Source organism: Arvicanthis niloticus, chromosome 10 (genome assembly GCF_011762505.2).
Source record: "Arvicanthis niloticus isolate mArvNil1 chromosome 10, mArvNil1.pat.X, whole genome shotgun sequence".
Taxonomy (NCBI): Eukaryota; Metazoa; Chordata; class Mammalia; order Rodentia; family Muridae; genus Arvicanthis; species Arvicanthis niloticus.
Window position 1 is genome coordinate 63,531,719 of NC_047667.1, and position 15,909 is coordinate 63,547,627.

General features: G+C 47.0%; 1 protein-coding gene across 39 annotated transcripts in view; it reads left to right on the forward strand.

The window, feature by feature from the left end:
• LOC143443738 (uncharacterized) overlaps positions 1 to 15,909 on the forward strand; it is a 130,378-nt gene that overhangs the window by 82,112 nt on the left and 32,357 nt on the right. For 20 of the 39 annotated variants that reach the window (XR_013112995.1, XR_013112967.1, XR_013112965.1 and 17 more), the window contains one exon: positions 11,779 to 11,847. The exons of 2 other annotated variants lie outside the window; for them this stretch is intronic. Coding sequence is in view for 2 of the 37 variants with exons in the window: in XM_076941601.1 (XP_076797716.1) it covers positions 11,779 to 11,847 (69 nt within the window). In the remaining 35 variants the exon portion in view is untranslated. Of the gene's footprint in view, positions 1 to 9,081; positions 9,315 to 9,521; positions 9,620 to 11,370; positions 11,488 to 11,778; positions 11,848 to 15,909 lie in introns of all 39 variants that reach the window. 17 more of the 39 variants (XR_013112981.1, XR_013112973.1, XR_013112976.1 and 14 more) reach the window with 9 other exon arrangements.

Consider the following 15,909-nt stretch of genomic DNA (forward strand, 5'->3'; position numbering starts at 1 on the left):
GAGGTGATGCCTTCAAAGGCCTGGCTTTCTTGGCTATTTGCGTTCTCTACTAAAAATGTCTGACAAGTTATAAATTTAACTTTTTTTTTTTGTGCTTCTGCGGTGACATGATTTTAATACTAATGAGTAGTGTGCACAGCTTCTTGGGGAGAGCAGAGGCCCAGTGTCTGGTTGTGATTGCAAGCATGTCTATGTCCACCTCCCCGGGGTGGGGTGGGGTGGGGGAGGGAGGGCTGCTGTTGCCTGTGTGTGAGTGAAGATCAGAAAACAGTGTATGAATTTTGTGTGTCTCTGTAAAACAATACAAGTCCTCATGTATCTCACACATCTACCTGCTGAGAGGCACAGTTCAAACTTATGCTTCTTAAACTGGGCATGGCCGCTCAGGCCTGCAGCTCTGACACTTGAATGGAAGCTCACACCTGTGCTCCTAGTACCAGAAAGGCTGAAACAGAAGTTCTTGAGGTCAAGGTAGGTCTGTACGATGCAAGGAGAGCCTTTTCCTGAACCTGGCTGCTACTTATCCACCCACCCCAGCCCCGCCCTGACCCTAAACCTCTTCAGCACATAGGTTTCTACATTTTGATATGTGGCTCAAATGCATCTTATGTGTAGCTCAGTGTTCCTCACACAAGAACGTTTGCCTGAGCCTGTGCCCTTCTCAAAGCTGGAATTTGGGCTCCATCCCGTGCCCTCAGAAGAGAGCCGACCTACAAGGTGTTAGTGATTGACAGAGCAGTGACATTCTATGGGGAGACAAATGAGACCACGGAAGAACACAGCAGCCAGCAGTCAAGGACGAGCAAAACCTCACCTTTCTGCCTCTGAGTTCCTGTTTAGTCAAGGGCCTATCTGGGATGCTGTATCTGTGAGTTCTCTCTCTCTCTCTCTCTCTCTCTCTCTCTCTCTCTCTCTCTCTCTCTCTCTCTCATCTCTACCTGCATTTTTACCACCATCTCCATCTCCATCCACCTCCATCTCCATCTTCATCTTTTTCTCCACCTTCATCTTCTTCTCCACCTCCATCTCTAGTTCCAGCTCCATCATCCCTCACTTTGCCTGGACCACACACATCCTAGAACTTTGCTCATGCTGAACTCTCGCAGGCCAGATGGAAGAGCTCAAAGAGGCTTTCCTCGATGTGCTCCCTGTGGGCTAACCCCTTCCTGACAACACCTCTGCTCCTAGTCTTGAGAAGTATGCTCCCAGGGTCCTCCCCAGAGAGAACCCTGCTTCTACCTCCAGCACTGAGATTGCCTATCTCCAGCCTGTCCAGCTTCCTGCCTCTCTGGGCAGTCCACTCTAACCCCTCCTGTCCAGGCCTGCCCTGCTGGGGCCCTGCCTGGAGGGATGCGGCACCTGTAATGACTAAAAATAGGTGGTTGTATAAAGGAACGGAGAGACCCAAATGATGTCTGAAGCAGGAAATATAATGACCCTCCAAAAACACGGTCCTGGTGCTTCCCCAGGAGCCCAGCACTTGCTTCAAAGCCGGCGGCCTATCTTTATTTTGCATTCAAACTATCTTTCGGGGCCAGGTTTCCTCCACAACACAGCTTATTGCTAAACGGATCTGAAACCCTGGGGAGTTTATCTGTAGTCAGGGTTTTCTTTTTTTTTCCTTCTTTCCAGTAACCATGGGTCGGAGGTATTCCAGCAATTCTTAACTAAAGGACGACTCTGTTTCATGACATCTAATCAGGGGGACGTCCCACTGGGAGGACAGATTGTGCCCTTTTTCCCCACTCTGGACTGAGGAGATAAAGAGATAAAACTCATAGGTTGTTTTATTTTCTGAAAAATCAACAGTGTAGTCTTCTGGTGGAGGGGCGGGGGATCCTCATGTGAGCCGGTTATGCATCGAGCCCGATGGGGGGATGCCAGTGGGTTCATGGGTGAAAAGATGTTTGTGTCTGCAATGGCTGGCCTTGGTCTGTTCTAAAAAAGCTCCAATTTGGAATCCTGATGGTTCATGTAAAAATGGAAAACTTTGAGGGTGTACACCTGTGCTATCCCCAAGTGTCTTCTCTGGTTCAGGGTAAAAGGCCCAAGTCAGTTTCCAGCTGAGGAGGCCCCGGGGGCTGCAGTAATGGCTAAGGTACATTCTCAGAGTGTTGGTCTCCTGCCACCTAAAGCCATGTCACTAATGCCTAGCTTGCAGTTCTTCCTGACTCTGCTGAGCCTTTGAGAAGGGCAGAGGAGAAGCTTCCAGTACTTTATGGGTTTCTTTTGTAAGTTCTTGAGGGGCAGCAGGAGAGATGGCTTACTGTACACTTGTCAAAGGCCTAGGTATCACCAGTGGGGTCCGTGAAGTGAGAAAGCTTGGTTTGTCTTGGGATTAGGTAGCAAGGAAAATTCTAGATCCACGGAGAGCCCAAATCTGGACAGCAGCGAGGAGGCCTCCAACCGGCCCCAGCACAGGTGCCCTGGCTTCCGGCTTTCACTTCCGCTCCTTTATCCTTTCTGGGTGACCACGGTTTGCTTCGTTTGCTTCGTCTCTCCCTCTTCTTCCTTCTTTTTCCCCTCAGCATCGCATTCATTCATTTCCCCTTCAGTTACAATGGTGCCGAGGTTCTTGGATGAGACTGAGGCCAAGAAAAGTTAAGGTGCTGCAGGGCCTTGGTTTCAACGCAACTGGGGTACCAGCTTCCCCTTGGGGTATCACAGTGGCTTCAACATCGGTACCCAGAAAGACTTATTTCCAGAATTGAGTGGGGTGTGGTGAAGCACAGTGCTGGGTGTGTCTGCGGGGTTGTTTCCGGGGAGGGTTAACCGGAAAGGGGGATTCCGGACGGCAGGCGGCACGATCCCACGGGCTGGATCCTGAACCAAATATAAATTGAAAAGGGGAATGGTGAAACCGGCAATACCATTCTCTTCCTGTGATCTGCACAGACAGGGTCAGAAGAAGCTCCCACAATTGCTCCTTCCCCTTGATGGACCGCGTCTTCAGAGCCCAGCGCCCAAATACCCGTTTCTCCCGTTGGCGGCTTCTTGCCAGGAGTTTGGTCACAGTAGCGGGAAGAGTGCCTTTACGACATACTATTTTGAGGTCACCTACCCTGACCCACGCTGCCTCTGGAGGCTGTTAGTATCTTGAATTTTCTCTGTCTAGACATTCCCTACTTCCAGCCAGCAGCTGCCCCAGGCTCAGAGCTTAATACGTTCTCTTTTCTATTTTATTTTTTTTAATAATAAGAATGAGGTTTCATTGTAGTATTATTCCTGTGATTTTTTTTTCTTGCTGTTTTTCTCTCCCTCCTCTTCCCTGTGCCCCTACTTTCTTTGTACCCTGTTCTCCCAGTGGTCCCTTCCCACTCTTGCATCACAGGACGTTTTGCCCCTGAAGCTCTTGTTCCTCTCTTGGGGCCTTCTATCTACCTTCACAGTCTAGTCCCACTCTTAGAACCCTGACTGAGAAGCATGCAAGCAGCAAGCATCTTAAGTTAGTGCGTGCAGGAGAAGACACGTGGATTTTTGTCTTTCTGAGATAGGGTCACTCAAAGTATAATACTTTCTAGTATTGTAGATAATAAATTCCAATTTCCTGAATTTTCATAATTCCATTTTTCTTAACAGCCAGGTAAAATTCCACTGTGTACATGTGTCACATTTTCCTTACCCGTGCTCCCACTGATGGACATCTAGGCTGGTTCCATTTCCTGGCGATTATGACCAGTACAACAATAAACACGGCCGAGCAAGTGTCCCTGTGATGTGGAGTCCGTAGGGTACGAGCTTCAGGCTTTCCTAGCAGACCTGTCTTCGCTCTTGTCAGTCAGTCACAATTACCCAGGGCCCTCTGTTCTCACTCAGAGCTGGCTTTGCTGCAGCAGTTACGTAGCCATCATTCAGACTTCCACGCACAGAGGTCTTTCCATTTCCCGTTTTGGCATTTTAGTAACCAGCCAGTGATGGTCGCATCCCTCTGTGTTGTATAATATGCTTCATCTCATACCTGCCACTGGTTCTAGGGGGCAGAAAACAGCTTCTCCTGTGTCTCAGCCCAGGTCTGCCTGGAGCCATGCCTGGATGAGCATGGAAGGTATGGACTTGGGGGAATGAATCTGTGGCCAAGGACTTAGAAATGGCAGCCAGTAACAGCTGCTTTGGCTCACCCAATCTTGGGACTCAAGGGTCCTTAGAAAAACAAGGAGCTCTTCTGAGCCCAGAACAGGACCATCTCCTCCTGCAAAGTCTTTTACAGCACATCATTAACAAATGCAGACCTGGTTCTAGCAGGCGAATGAATGCCCCGGCTCTGATGCCCACTGTGTAATTTGAACCTTGGTTCTGGCACATCCTCGGTATTGATATGACCCTTAACTTTCCTATCTATAAAATGGGGATGATGATGTTTGTACCCTGCAGGGTTACTGTAGGGATGAAATGAATGACTTTGGAAGATGCCTGGAATACAGTGAGTGTTTAACAAACAAATGTCCCTGGAAAGGACAAGGCATCGTTGACATTGAAGAACGCCAATGCCTGAGTGTTTCCTCCTGCCTCTTGTGGGTGACCTGAGCATACAGCAGGGGATCCTGGTAGCAAGACCCAGTCAAGGCACTTGTGGCTTGAAGGCAGAAGTTACTGCTTAAGAAATAAGTGACACAGTGCACAGACAACCATGCCTTGTTGAGCACCTTCTTGGGGCTGGACTCTGATAAGACTCGTGTTGCCTGGCACTGTCCTTACAAGAACCTGATGTGCTTGATTCTGGGTGCCTCCTATGGAGGAGAAACTGGAGGTCTGGGGACACTTTTAACCTTACAAAACCATGCAATGGGGCCAGGAATGATGCTTGTGTTCTCTTCCAGCAGATCCTCCATGTCTCATTGGTGTAACCAGCAAGATACCTGCTGGTCTTGGTTTCTTTTCTCCAATGAGTTCCCATTGTCCCTTAGCAATTTTATATGTGGTCTCAGCCCTGACTAAGGTGTCATGATAACCAGAATTCTGGTCTCTCTGTGCCACATACTGGCCCAGCTTAAACAAGCTATGGACCACTGCTGGGTTAAAAAACTAGAGCTGAGGATGCCTTCCCTCCCCAGCTCAGCTCAAGTGGGAGGGTCATTTACAGAAACAGGTATTCAGCAGATATGGGTGCTCTGCAGTCTTCTTTATATATAATCTAGAGATGAGGTTGGATAGAAGGAGCTGTTCCCATGAGCTTGGCCAGTGGGAACCAAATTTTCTTAGAGCTTACATGGTGTGTGTGTGTGTGTGTGTGTGTGTGTGTGTGTGTGTGTGTGTGTGTTAAATAAAATCTCAATCGTTGGATTTTACCAATGAGGACTCAGAAGCCAGATGCTGGGGTGAAAGCTTGCTAGCTCAGATAGGAATAGAAGCACCCAGCTAACCTTCCACCTCAGCCAACAGAAGCTTTCCGGAAGCCATGCCCTCTTCCATGTTGGCTCAAAAATCCTCATTCAAAGTCAATGTCCCTCCTTCTCACTTCCTGTGCATCTCTCTACTTACTCCGCCTTACTCTCTATGCTTTTTCTTGATAATCCTATGTTCACTTCCTGTCAACTGGTTGCTTGCTCTCCCTCTTGACCCATGGCTGACTTTATTTAATCCTGTTTACGATATTCAAGCAGAAAGCTCTCAGATCAAAGGTATGTGCTAGGCCTGAGCCCCACCACAACCCAAACCAGGTTTTTCCAGTAGATAACATAACCTTGGGGTTCACAAGTGCAATCAAATATCCTGCAACACTCACTTTTCCCAAAACAAACTACTCAACTTTGAGAACCAGGACATGAAATGTTATACTATACTCCAGAGAGAAGATGTCAGCCTCAAAGTCCTGCCTAGCTCTCATCCCCTCTCCCAATTGTCATAGGAGTTTCAGCCATGTGTGGTGTTGATTCAGAATGGAAAAGCCAGCTAAGGTGTGTAGGAAGCAGCTCCGCTCTCGCCATTACAAGGTGGCGCTTGCCATAGGCATTGCTTGAGAGAAAAGACAACTCCATATATGGAGTTGTATGCGCTGAGAGGTGTGGTTACCCCATCACCCCACCTTGCATCATTGAGAATGACCAATCTCCAGTGACTTTGTGGGAGTTGCTGATAGGATTAAGGCAATGCTTATAAGGGGCTGCGGGAGCTGGGGAGGAGAGAGAAGAGAGAGAGAGAAGAAGCTCGCTGTACAGGGATAGCTGAATAAACCGCTTGAAGAAGAACACGGTTGCCGTTGCCTTATTCTGCTGGTCGGACATGGGTAGTGACAAAGGTGGGGAGGCCATGCTGAAGTCCCCCCAAGCATGTCTGTGATGTTGGGATCCCTGCATACAAGCACAGGGAAGGTTTTATGACACCTTGGCAGTTGTGAGGCATTGGCCTGGCTTGATACAACATTCAGAAGACACCTTTAGATAGAGCAAGGGAGAACTCAGAAGTCAAGGGAAAACAAACTCAAATCCAAGTGTCTCTATAATGGGCAGCTCATGAAGCTTGTCACTCACCTGGGATAAATCTCCCAGAGGTTTGGTTTGGTCCCCTTAATTTCATGGGCCAGCTCTTCTTGGAACTGCCTCCTGGGACAACATTGGGAGTAGAGTAGAGATCACATGGTCTCAGGACAGCTCACCTAAGGTCACACACATGGCTGATGGTGGGTACCAGAGATACTTGCTTCCAGATTACACTCGGACCCATTGGATAGGTTTCCATTTGTCCCACTGGCTGAACTCTGAAGACAGTGCCAGGTCTTCAGTTCTTCCAAAGCCTTGTTCTCAAGTTTAGCACGTGCTTAGTGTAGGGCTGGGGAGATGGCTCAGTTGGCAATGTGTTTGCCACACAAGCATGGGGATCTGAATCTGAATCCTGAGCAGCAACACAAATTGCTGGGCACAATAGTACAGGCTTATAATCCTGTTGCTAGGGAGGTGAAGGCAAGAGCATCCCCAGGGTTTCCTGGCTAGACAGTCTAACCAAGTAGCAAAGTCCAAGTACCGTAAGAAGCCCTGTTGCAGAGAATGATGAAGACAACAAACCTGTAGCACACAGATTCATATGTACATATGTACACAGACATACCCAAACATACATACACATGAACACGTGTGTATGTGTGTGTGCGCGTGCACGAGCACACACACACACACACACACACACACACACACACGATGATGAAAGAACACCCAATAAAGGGCTGAAGGGCAGCCCCATCAATAGTGAGGTCCATGGTAGAAGCAAATGATAAGGGCTAGCTCTCTGTTCTCAGGGAGTCTCCAGTTGACGCTAGAGGATCCATCTCCAGACAGCATGTAGGATGGATACATCATTTTATTTGTACCTCCGATTAAAAAAAGAGCAAGAGGTTATCACTCAGTAGAATGAAAGAATCGAAGGATAAAGGATATGGAGTGAGAATAAAGGGTTTGCTTGGACGGAAAGGCTCAAAGTAAATCCCCCTTGAGAGAACTGGGCCCTTGGCATGTCTCAGCCCACCCTCTTTCTGAGGATGGTTAGGTTGGGTTTTTAACAGAGAGCCTCAGGATGAGGAGAAGATATCTCCCCAGCACAGAGTTCCTCTGCTCTCCAAAGGGAAGGCAGATTTGGAAAACTGGCACTGCCCCTACCCAGATGGCAGCCAGCAGCTGGCTCTGGCAAGAGGAAGTTCTCACTCTCTGCTGCTGGCTGCCCGGCCCCTCCCGGCCCAAGCAAAGCAGGCCTGGCCATAGGAAAGACAGCATGTGAGGGCCCGGCCCTGCCAGCCGCTCCCCACCACGCTGACCTGGCTGCTCTGACTCTGGCACCCGGGCGAGGAGCAGGGGGAGCAGGCTTGGCCACCCAGCCAGCAGTCCTAGCCTCCCTCTTCCTGCCTCAGCTGCTGGCTTGGCACCATGATGTCTCATGTAGATGGGGCTATGGCAGGAGGGACAAAGGGTAGCAATGATTTCAGAGAGTAGCCTGGCCTTGAAGCCGGTGAGCCTCCAAATGATCGGGCCAGCCCGTAGCTGCCCTAGGCCCACTCCAATACCTCTGCCTTTTAGTGGGCCTGCATGGTCATGTTTTCACTCTGGGTGTTTCATTCTGTCCATTCATCTATTCATCTATCCATCCATCTATCCCTCTATTCTTTTTCCATTTATTTTCTTCTCTCCTTTTCTTTCACTCTGTCCTTCTCTGCCTCCTTTCTCTACTCAGTTCCCTCCTTCCCCTCTCCCTGCTTCCCTTCTTTCTGCCTTCTTCCATCTCTCTCTCATGTCTCCTTCCTCTGCTCCCATGGTGCATTTCTCTTACTTCCCTGACTCTCCCCTTCTCTTCTGTTCTCCTTGCCCAGTACAAATATATGTTATGCAGCTGTAGTGGCCCTCTAGGTTCTGAGCTTACGTTCCAGTGAGCGTGCCTTGGATTGGGATTGTTTAGTGACAGTTCTGGATATGGTGGATGAGCTACACACACACACACACACACACACACACACATACACACACATACATACATACACATACACACACATAATACATACATACACACACACACATACATACACACACACATACACACACATACACACACATACATACACACATATATACACACACATACATACACACACATACATACACACATACATACACACACATACATACACACATATATACACACACATACATACACACACATACACACACACATACATACACACACATACATACACACACATACACACATACACACACACACACACACACACACACACACACACACATATATACACAGCTCACTAATATTGGACCCAGGCCCACACTAGGAGCTGGTTTTGTTTTTAAAATAAATTTCACTGCTCACGTATGCATCTGGGGAAAGCTTCAATGCTGAGAAATGGCAGGCTAAGGCTGGCCTTTGGATTCAGTGCCTGCCTGTGACTTGGATCACCAGGTTTCAGTCATAAGCTACTGATCTACCTACCCACTCTGAGTTTCCAGGTGCTTTTACACTCAGATGCTATAATGTACATTGGGATTCAGGGTGGGGTGGCGGTGTCTGGCTTACAGGTCAGCTAGCTATCTCTGTGATAAAATGTGTAAGTGATTTGCATATAAGGATAATGTTCTGTGTTCCTTTCAGAGGTTTCGGTTCAGTCAGTTGATCTCTCTGCCTTTGAGCCTGTGACGAAACAGGGCATGAGGAGGAGGAGCCTGTGGTGGGGCAGACTGCTCACCTTACAGCTTCAGCAAGCAATGAGAAGGATGTTCTCTTTCTGCCATCAGGCCCATCTTCTTTAGACTCTGCCACCTCCCAGTCACAGCACAGGCTGGGTCTTTTGGGGCATTCCGGGCGTATGTGACTTTTGCTCACAGGTAACCTCTTCTAGGGTACTGCTATTTAAGGGACTGTTGATGTCCCTAGTACAGTGCGCTCACATTCCTTCAGTCATTTCCCCTGAGACATTTTCTCCACGTTCATGTTCCTCTCCTCAGTGATATATATATATATATATATATATATATATATATATATATATATATATATCAGATTTGGTGAGATTTGAAATTTTCTCTTTGAAGCAGGAAGCAGCGGTGTGTCCAGATGCTGAGAGGCCCAGGAGCCACAGCCGCTGCTGAGGTGCTAAGCCCCACAAGGCATTGCTTGTCTTGAAACACAGGTATCTCATCTGGGGACTTCAGGAAGGGCTGAAGACACATCTTGGTCATTAGCATCACCTGTGGTAGCATGATTAGCATGAGAGGTTCAAGGTGAAGGGTGATCTTTAAGAACACCAGACGATCCTCACAGCTGGAGGCCTGCAGTAGCTTCTGTGGCTCGGAAGGGACAGCCTAACCACTCTGTGTGTTTGAGCTAACGAGAAGGTCAGGGGTCCGGTGTCACTTGAGATAAATTAGTGAAGGAGAGCAACTGCAGACTGCACACTGAGCGTGGCTGGGTTTCTTGAAAAGGAACTTGCCACTGTCACGTGACTCATGGGACAGCGTTTCTCACAGAAAACACAGGCTTGTTCAAGATTTCCTCTTGGCAGCTTTGTTTCTGTCTGGCTGTGGGCATAGTTGGAGTTTGCTCGTTTGCTTTATTGGCTTAATTAAAAATAATATAGTTAGATTCAGTTTCCGGATGTGGAAATCTGAGGGTTTTTTCAAAAATGCAGTCGTCGTGCATGCACTAGCAGGCTACAGAGCCTTGCCCTTACTCCAAACTATTTCCTATGTGAACCTTCATGTCCAACCCCTTCTTTCTCTTCCCAACCATGGAACTGCTTGGCAGGTCTTTTCTAGAATACTCCATAGAAAGAGTCATACATCACAGAGCCTGTCCGGTCTGGTTTCTTTCACCAGCGGAATGCATTGGGCTCTGTCCTTGCTGTTGAATGTGTGAGAATGTGTGGGATTTGCTTCTTCTTCATTGCTGAGTGATACTCCGCTGTTCCCGATTCCCTTGTCGGAGTGCAGGTGGCTACTTTTGGTTTAGGAAGTATGACAAACATCTGTGTGAGACATCTATGTGGTTTTATCTCCTCTAGGTAAAAATATCGAGGCATGGTATTGTTGGGTCCTGGGTTCCAGGCTTTCTTATGTTAACAGAAATTCACAAAAGGTAGTGTGCTACATTCCAACTGGGAGTGTGTGAGAACTCCATCTGTTCCACATGCTTGGACTCTTCGGGGCCAAGTTTTGAGATTTTTTTTTTTTTTTTTTTTTTCGAGACAGGGTTTCTCTGTGTAGCCCTGGCTGTCCTGGAACTCACTCTGTAGACCAGGCTGGCCTCGAACTCAGAAATCCGCCTGCCTTTGCCTCCCAAGTGCTGGGATTAAAGGCGTGCGCCACCACCGCCCGGCTTATTTTTTTTAACAATTCCAAAGGGGCTGTGGAGGTCTTCTCAGTCTGTGTTCCTGAAAGATCATGGTCGCTGGCATTCTCATCTGTGGGTACTTTGTGGAAACTGTCCACTAAGTCCTTCTGCCTGGATCAATGACACAAATCTTTGTTCTTGTATTTTCTTCTAGAAAGCTTATAACTTGAAATTTTCTACTTACATGCAAGTCTATGACCCTTTGGAATTTATCTGTGGATAAAGCATATATCCAGATTCTCTTCCTTTTCTATAAACCCCTCCTTCTCCCCCCAAGAAGTAGCTCATGCTGACAAAGTGCCCCACCTCTGACCTACAACCCCAGCCCTTCCCTTTCCTTTCCCATCCCTCCTTTCTCTTCTCCTCTTCCCCTCCTCCTCCCTCCATATAAACATTCAATTATCTCAGCGCCATTTATTGAAAGGCAAACCTTCTCGTTGACAGGTTCCACACTCTTATCCAGCGAGAAGATCATCTTGCATGGTCTGTGCTGGGATTCTTTGAGGGGGCTGTCTCTAGTCTAGTATCCTCCTCCAATGCTGTCTTTCACAGTCTTCCTGCAGGGTAAGGAGTGACCCATGTGTGGACAGAGCTGCTCAGCACCTGACTGGGCAAAAGAAAAGCAGTTTTGTCCTACCAAGATGAGAACTAAGCTCGCTGACAATTGAGGTATAAATCCTATGTCTAGGGTGCTTTGATCTTGAAGAAATGCAGGCGTGACTCTCTGAGACGTGCCATTGGGATTAATGAGGGTCCTGTCCAGGAGAGCATTGGGGCTTTGCCTCAGGTATTTAGATAACTCTCATTTTACTTCACAGTAAAGACAGGCCAGAAGAATGGAGGTAGTTGGGAGAATAGGTGTGCTGATAGACTAAATTCTGGTGTGTGGGTGGGTGCACATGCATGTGTAAATAGCATCTATACAGGGGCCAGAAAACGATCTCAGCTGTCTTTTCTCAGGTGCTGTCCACTCCAGCAGGCCAGGTGTACCACGCCAGCCCCAGTACCTTCCCAGTTTCATGATCACCGGTATGTGTCATCACCCCCAGCTCTTCTGTGTGAGTTCTGGGGATCCAACATATCCTGCTGCTTATAAGGCAAGAAGCTCACAGAATGGGCTGAGTTCCTGATACAAAGCTCAGTCTTCTTTTGTAGGCTAAGACGCTGCTCGCTGCTCGCATCTGTCAGCAGTAAGTGGGCCGCAGCCGCTCTCTCAGCATCACTTGCTTGCTTCCTGCTGTGAGGTCAAAGGCACAAATTAACTGTGCACATCCTTAGCATCCAAGTACCCATCCCAGTCCTCTGGCTGTCCTTATGAGCATGATTGTTTTGCCATTTTGGAATGTGACTCTGTATCACTGAGATGTTTCTACCATGCCTCTCATTTCTGATTTTCCATGGCCTTAAAGCTGCCATCTGGTGCAAGGCTGGGAAGGACACTGGGAGAGCCCTGTGCAGCCTCTGGCCTCCAGCCTGCCACCCGGGGCCCAGAGAAACAATTTCATTTCACTCAGAAAGCTTCTCGGGGCTTTCTTCCCATCCTTAGAGGCTTGGCCTTTTACATAGGTCCAGCTCTCCCTCCAGGGAATCTACGCCCTACTGATGGACAATCACTGCTGGAACACTCAGAAAGGTTTGAACTATCAAGACGATTTTGTGTTTCTGACCAACCTTGCTTTGTAAATCATCCTAGCAGCTCTAGTCTAAATACCAACAGTGGAGACAGCTTGTGATTAACCTCTCCCCTCCAAGAAGCAGCCAGCAACAATGATTCTTCCTTCGAGAACAATGTAACCAGTTTTTAATAAAGCCAAAAAGACTTCTGCTCAGAGTCCTCTAGTCATCTGTTTTCCTTAATGGCCTTTTATGAGGGACCTTATCAAAAGCTTGCAAAAAATCCAAGTAAATTATGTTTCACTGTTCACCTTTACCTACCGTTTCATTAACTTTTTCAAAAACAATATGACATAGTTTTCAACATAATTAAAGGGGCTGGGAACCGGGAACTTTAAGTACGACTTGACAGTTCGCTATGGTGCCCGGGAGAGGCAGGTCACTGCTCACACTCTGCCTCTGCTCTCGGACACTAATTCATTTCCCAGGCTGTCTGGCGAGGTCAGCCACAGGTTCAAGGTGGAAATGACAAGGTTTCAAGCTTTCAAGTGTGTAGCACTTAGCTCTCCAGAGGGCCCAAAGGAAGGAAGCAGCAAGTTTATCCACGTCTGGCCCAGAAAAAAAGGAAACGGGGAAAGAAGAAGCAAGTGGAAGGCGGAGGGTGGTGTCTCCACCAAGGGGAAACTCCTGGGCAGGTTTGCAGATATTCTCAGCTTCTCTCTCTGTCCTTGCATGAGGGATTGGTGGCAGAACGTGGAAAGACTTTCTGTCCTCCATGGATGTAAGCAAGGGCAGAGGTGAAGCCCAGCAACGCTTACCTGCTTACCTTAGTACGCTCATGCCAGGGGTGGCCCCTGTGGTAGCATGGTCTCGTTGCCATCTCAGCCACAGCAGCACTTGGGAATGTCTCCTGGGTGGCTAACATGGATTGCTTGAATGTGCACACCAACCTCATTTAAGCTCGGTAGAGGCTATTATCCTCATTTATAAATGAGAGAAGAAGAAAAAGGAATACAGAGCAGGGGTTTTAGAGGACCTGGTGGAGTCTGCACGTCTAACAGGCTAGCAGCCTGGCTGGATCCACTCCTAATTCTGAAGGGCAGGATGCTCACGCTAGCTAGCAGCTGGTCAATTCTTAGCTTATTCACGGGCTAAATCCACCCACAAGACAAACAGGCTGGGTAAGGAGATATTCTGAGAGTTCTAAAGATGAAGTACTAGTTTTTGTAAACGAAGTGTCATTACTCAACAGCGAGAAAAATAGGCCGATGCCATTTAATTCATAACAATGACTCACAAGGCCATTCCAGGGTGCTGTCCTCGCTGCGTCTTTGTGAGTCTCCATTTTCTCTGGCCTGAGAATTTGGAGGATTACAAAGAATGCTGGCTGACAAAATGCTGGCGGTGTTGGCTCTGCATGTAGGAAGGAGCCAGTAAGGAAGAGCGGAGAAGCTTCCGTTTCTTTCTGGCTTACTTCTCCATTCCCATTGGCCCTGTGCCTGCTTTTCCTTATGTCCAAAAAAAAAAAAAAAAAAAAAAAAAAAAAAAAAAAAAAAAAAAGGTCCATTTTTAGCCTTTTCTATGACTCCAGAAAACCTGTCATTATTGGGTACCACATGCTTCGTGTTTTAGGATGTGATGCCTGAATGTCAGAAAACAATTTTGTTTTTAATGACACATATAACTGTGTATATTTATAGGGTTGCAGTGTGATAGTCTGATATAGGAATTCTGTTTTAAATGATCAAATCAGGATATACAACATACCCCCATGTTAGAATTTTCTTTTACTATTTTGCTGTAGTCTTACCCTATCTGATGTCAAGTCTCTTCCTCTGTTGCTTTCAGTCTTATTGCCTTGAAACAAAGTATCTCACCTGTGCCTTTACCCCCAGGCCTCTGTTTCTCCTACTTATCTGCAAACATTGTTGCCAGCTGACTTCCACTAGGTCCCAGCCTCTGGTTACCATAGTTCTTTTCTCCTCTCACTTCTGTGTGAGTGGGGTTTTTTTTGTTTGTTTGTTTTGTTTTGTTGTTGTTGTTTTGTTTTTTTTTTTCTCCACACACAAGTGAGACCATGGAAGCATTTTACGCAGTGTCTTACAAAGATCGGCTCCTCCAGCCCCACCCCAGAATGCTCTGGCTGGATGTCATATTCCAAGTGGGCAGCAAATCCTACATTCTGGCCAGTGTGAGTCTTGTCAAACGTTCAATATCTAAGAGAACAGAGAGAAGCCTGAAATGCATCTCTGCCAGGACAGGCAGCACAGCTAATAGGAAGATCTGGAAAGATCCTAATTTGTCAAGACAATAGACCCTCAGACCAAGAACCCAAGAGGCTGAGCCACCCAGGAAGTAACTAGAGTTTTTCTTCAGCGAAGAAGTTGCTAATTGAAAAAAATGTCTCGCCAGAACACTGAAACTGGAACTAACAAGAGACAGATCATGGCTCTTGTCTCCATGATGAGATGCTTGGATTGGTGGTTCTCACTAGGGTCAAATAAAGCCAGAGTCTGGTGTTCTAAAGGAGTCTTTTGAGATTCATTTCCAGGGGAGAGTCAATATCCATCCAGTGTGCCAATGGAGTATGTGGCCATTGCAGAGTGTAGAGGGTGTGCTGAGACAGAGGGAAAGAAGCAAAGAAGGTCAGACTAGGGCCACACAGTGCATGTGTGAGGGCATTGGATTCATGGGATTACAGACAGTTGTGAGCTGCCATGTACTTGCTGGGAATTGAACTTGAGTCATCTGGAAGAGCAGTCAGTGCTCTTAACTTCTGAGCCATCTCTCCAGCCCCTCATATGAATTTATATAAACTTCCTGAAAAGGTTATCAGCAAGCATGTATGGTGTGACCACTGACAAAGCCTCTACCTGTCCACATTGCTGTGCTTTACATATGCCTCAGACACTTACATATTACATTATATGTAGGTATATAATTCCCATTCCAGTTAGGAAGATGGACAAGCTGATTTCAGAGAAATCATTGAATCAAGTGAATTGCTCAAGGATCAAGTGTTGATGGGTGACTTCGGGCCCTTTCACTAAAACCCTGCTCTTCAGTTGTACACACCAGCTACCTGCTCTCTCCTTCTACATTCCACACCCAGAAGATGGACAGAGTTTAGCTTCCTAATTGAGAAGTGAGTCTCCAAGTAGAGCCTGCAAAAGGGCCTCTAAGAAAAGTCTCCAAAAGAGATCTTCCTTGGTCTCACTAAACAGTGACACAAAGAAAAACAAACACTTGGGTGATGTCATGGATATTGTTTTCATAACGGTTGATATTTTTCACTCTAATTCAGAAATTGGTACCAGAAGTGGGGTCTGGATATAATCAAATCATATCACTTTACTATTTCCTTATTCTAAACACATACATCAATTTTGTATCCCAGAAATAAACAAAACTATTGCCAGAGAATGAAAAAAAGTGGTAGTCAATGTTTTACAGTGTTCAATATCTGTTATGAATATT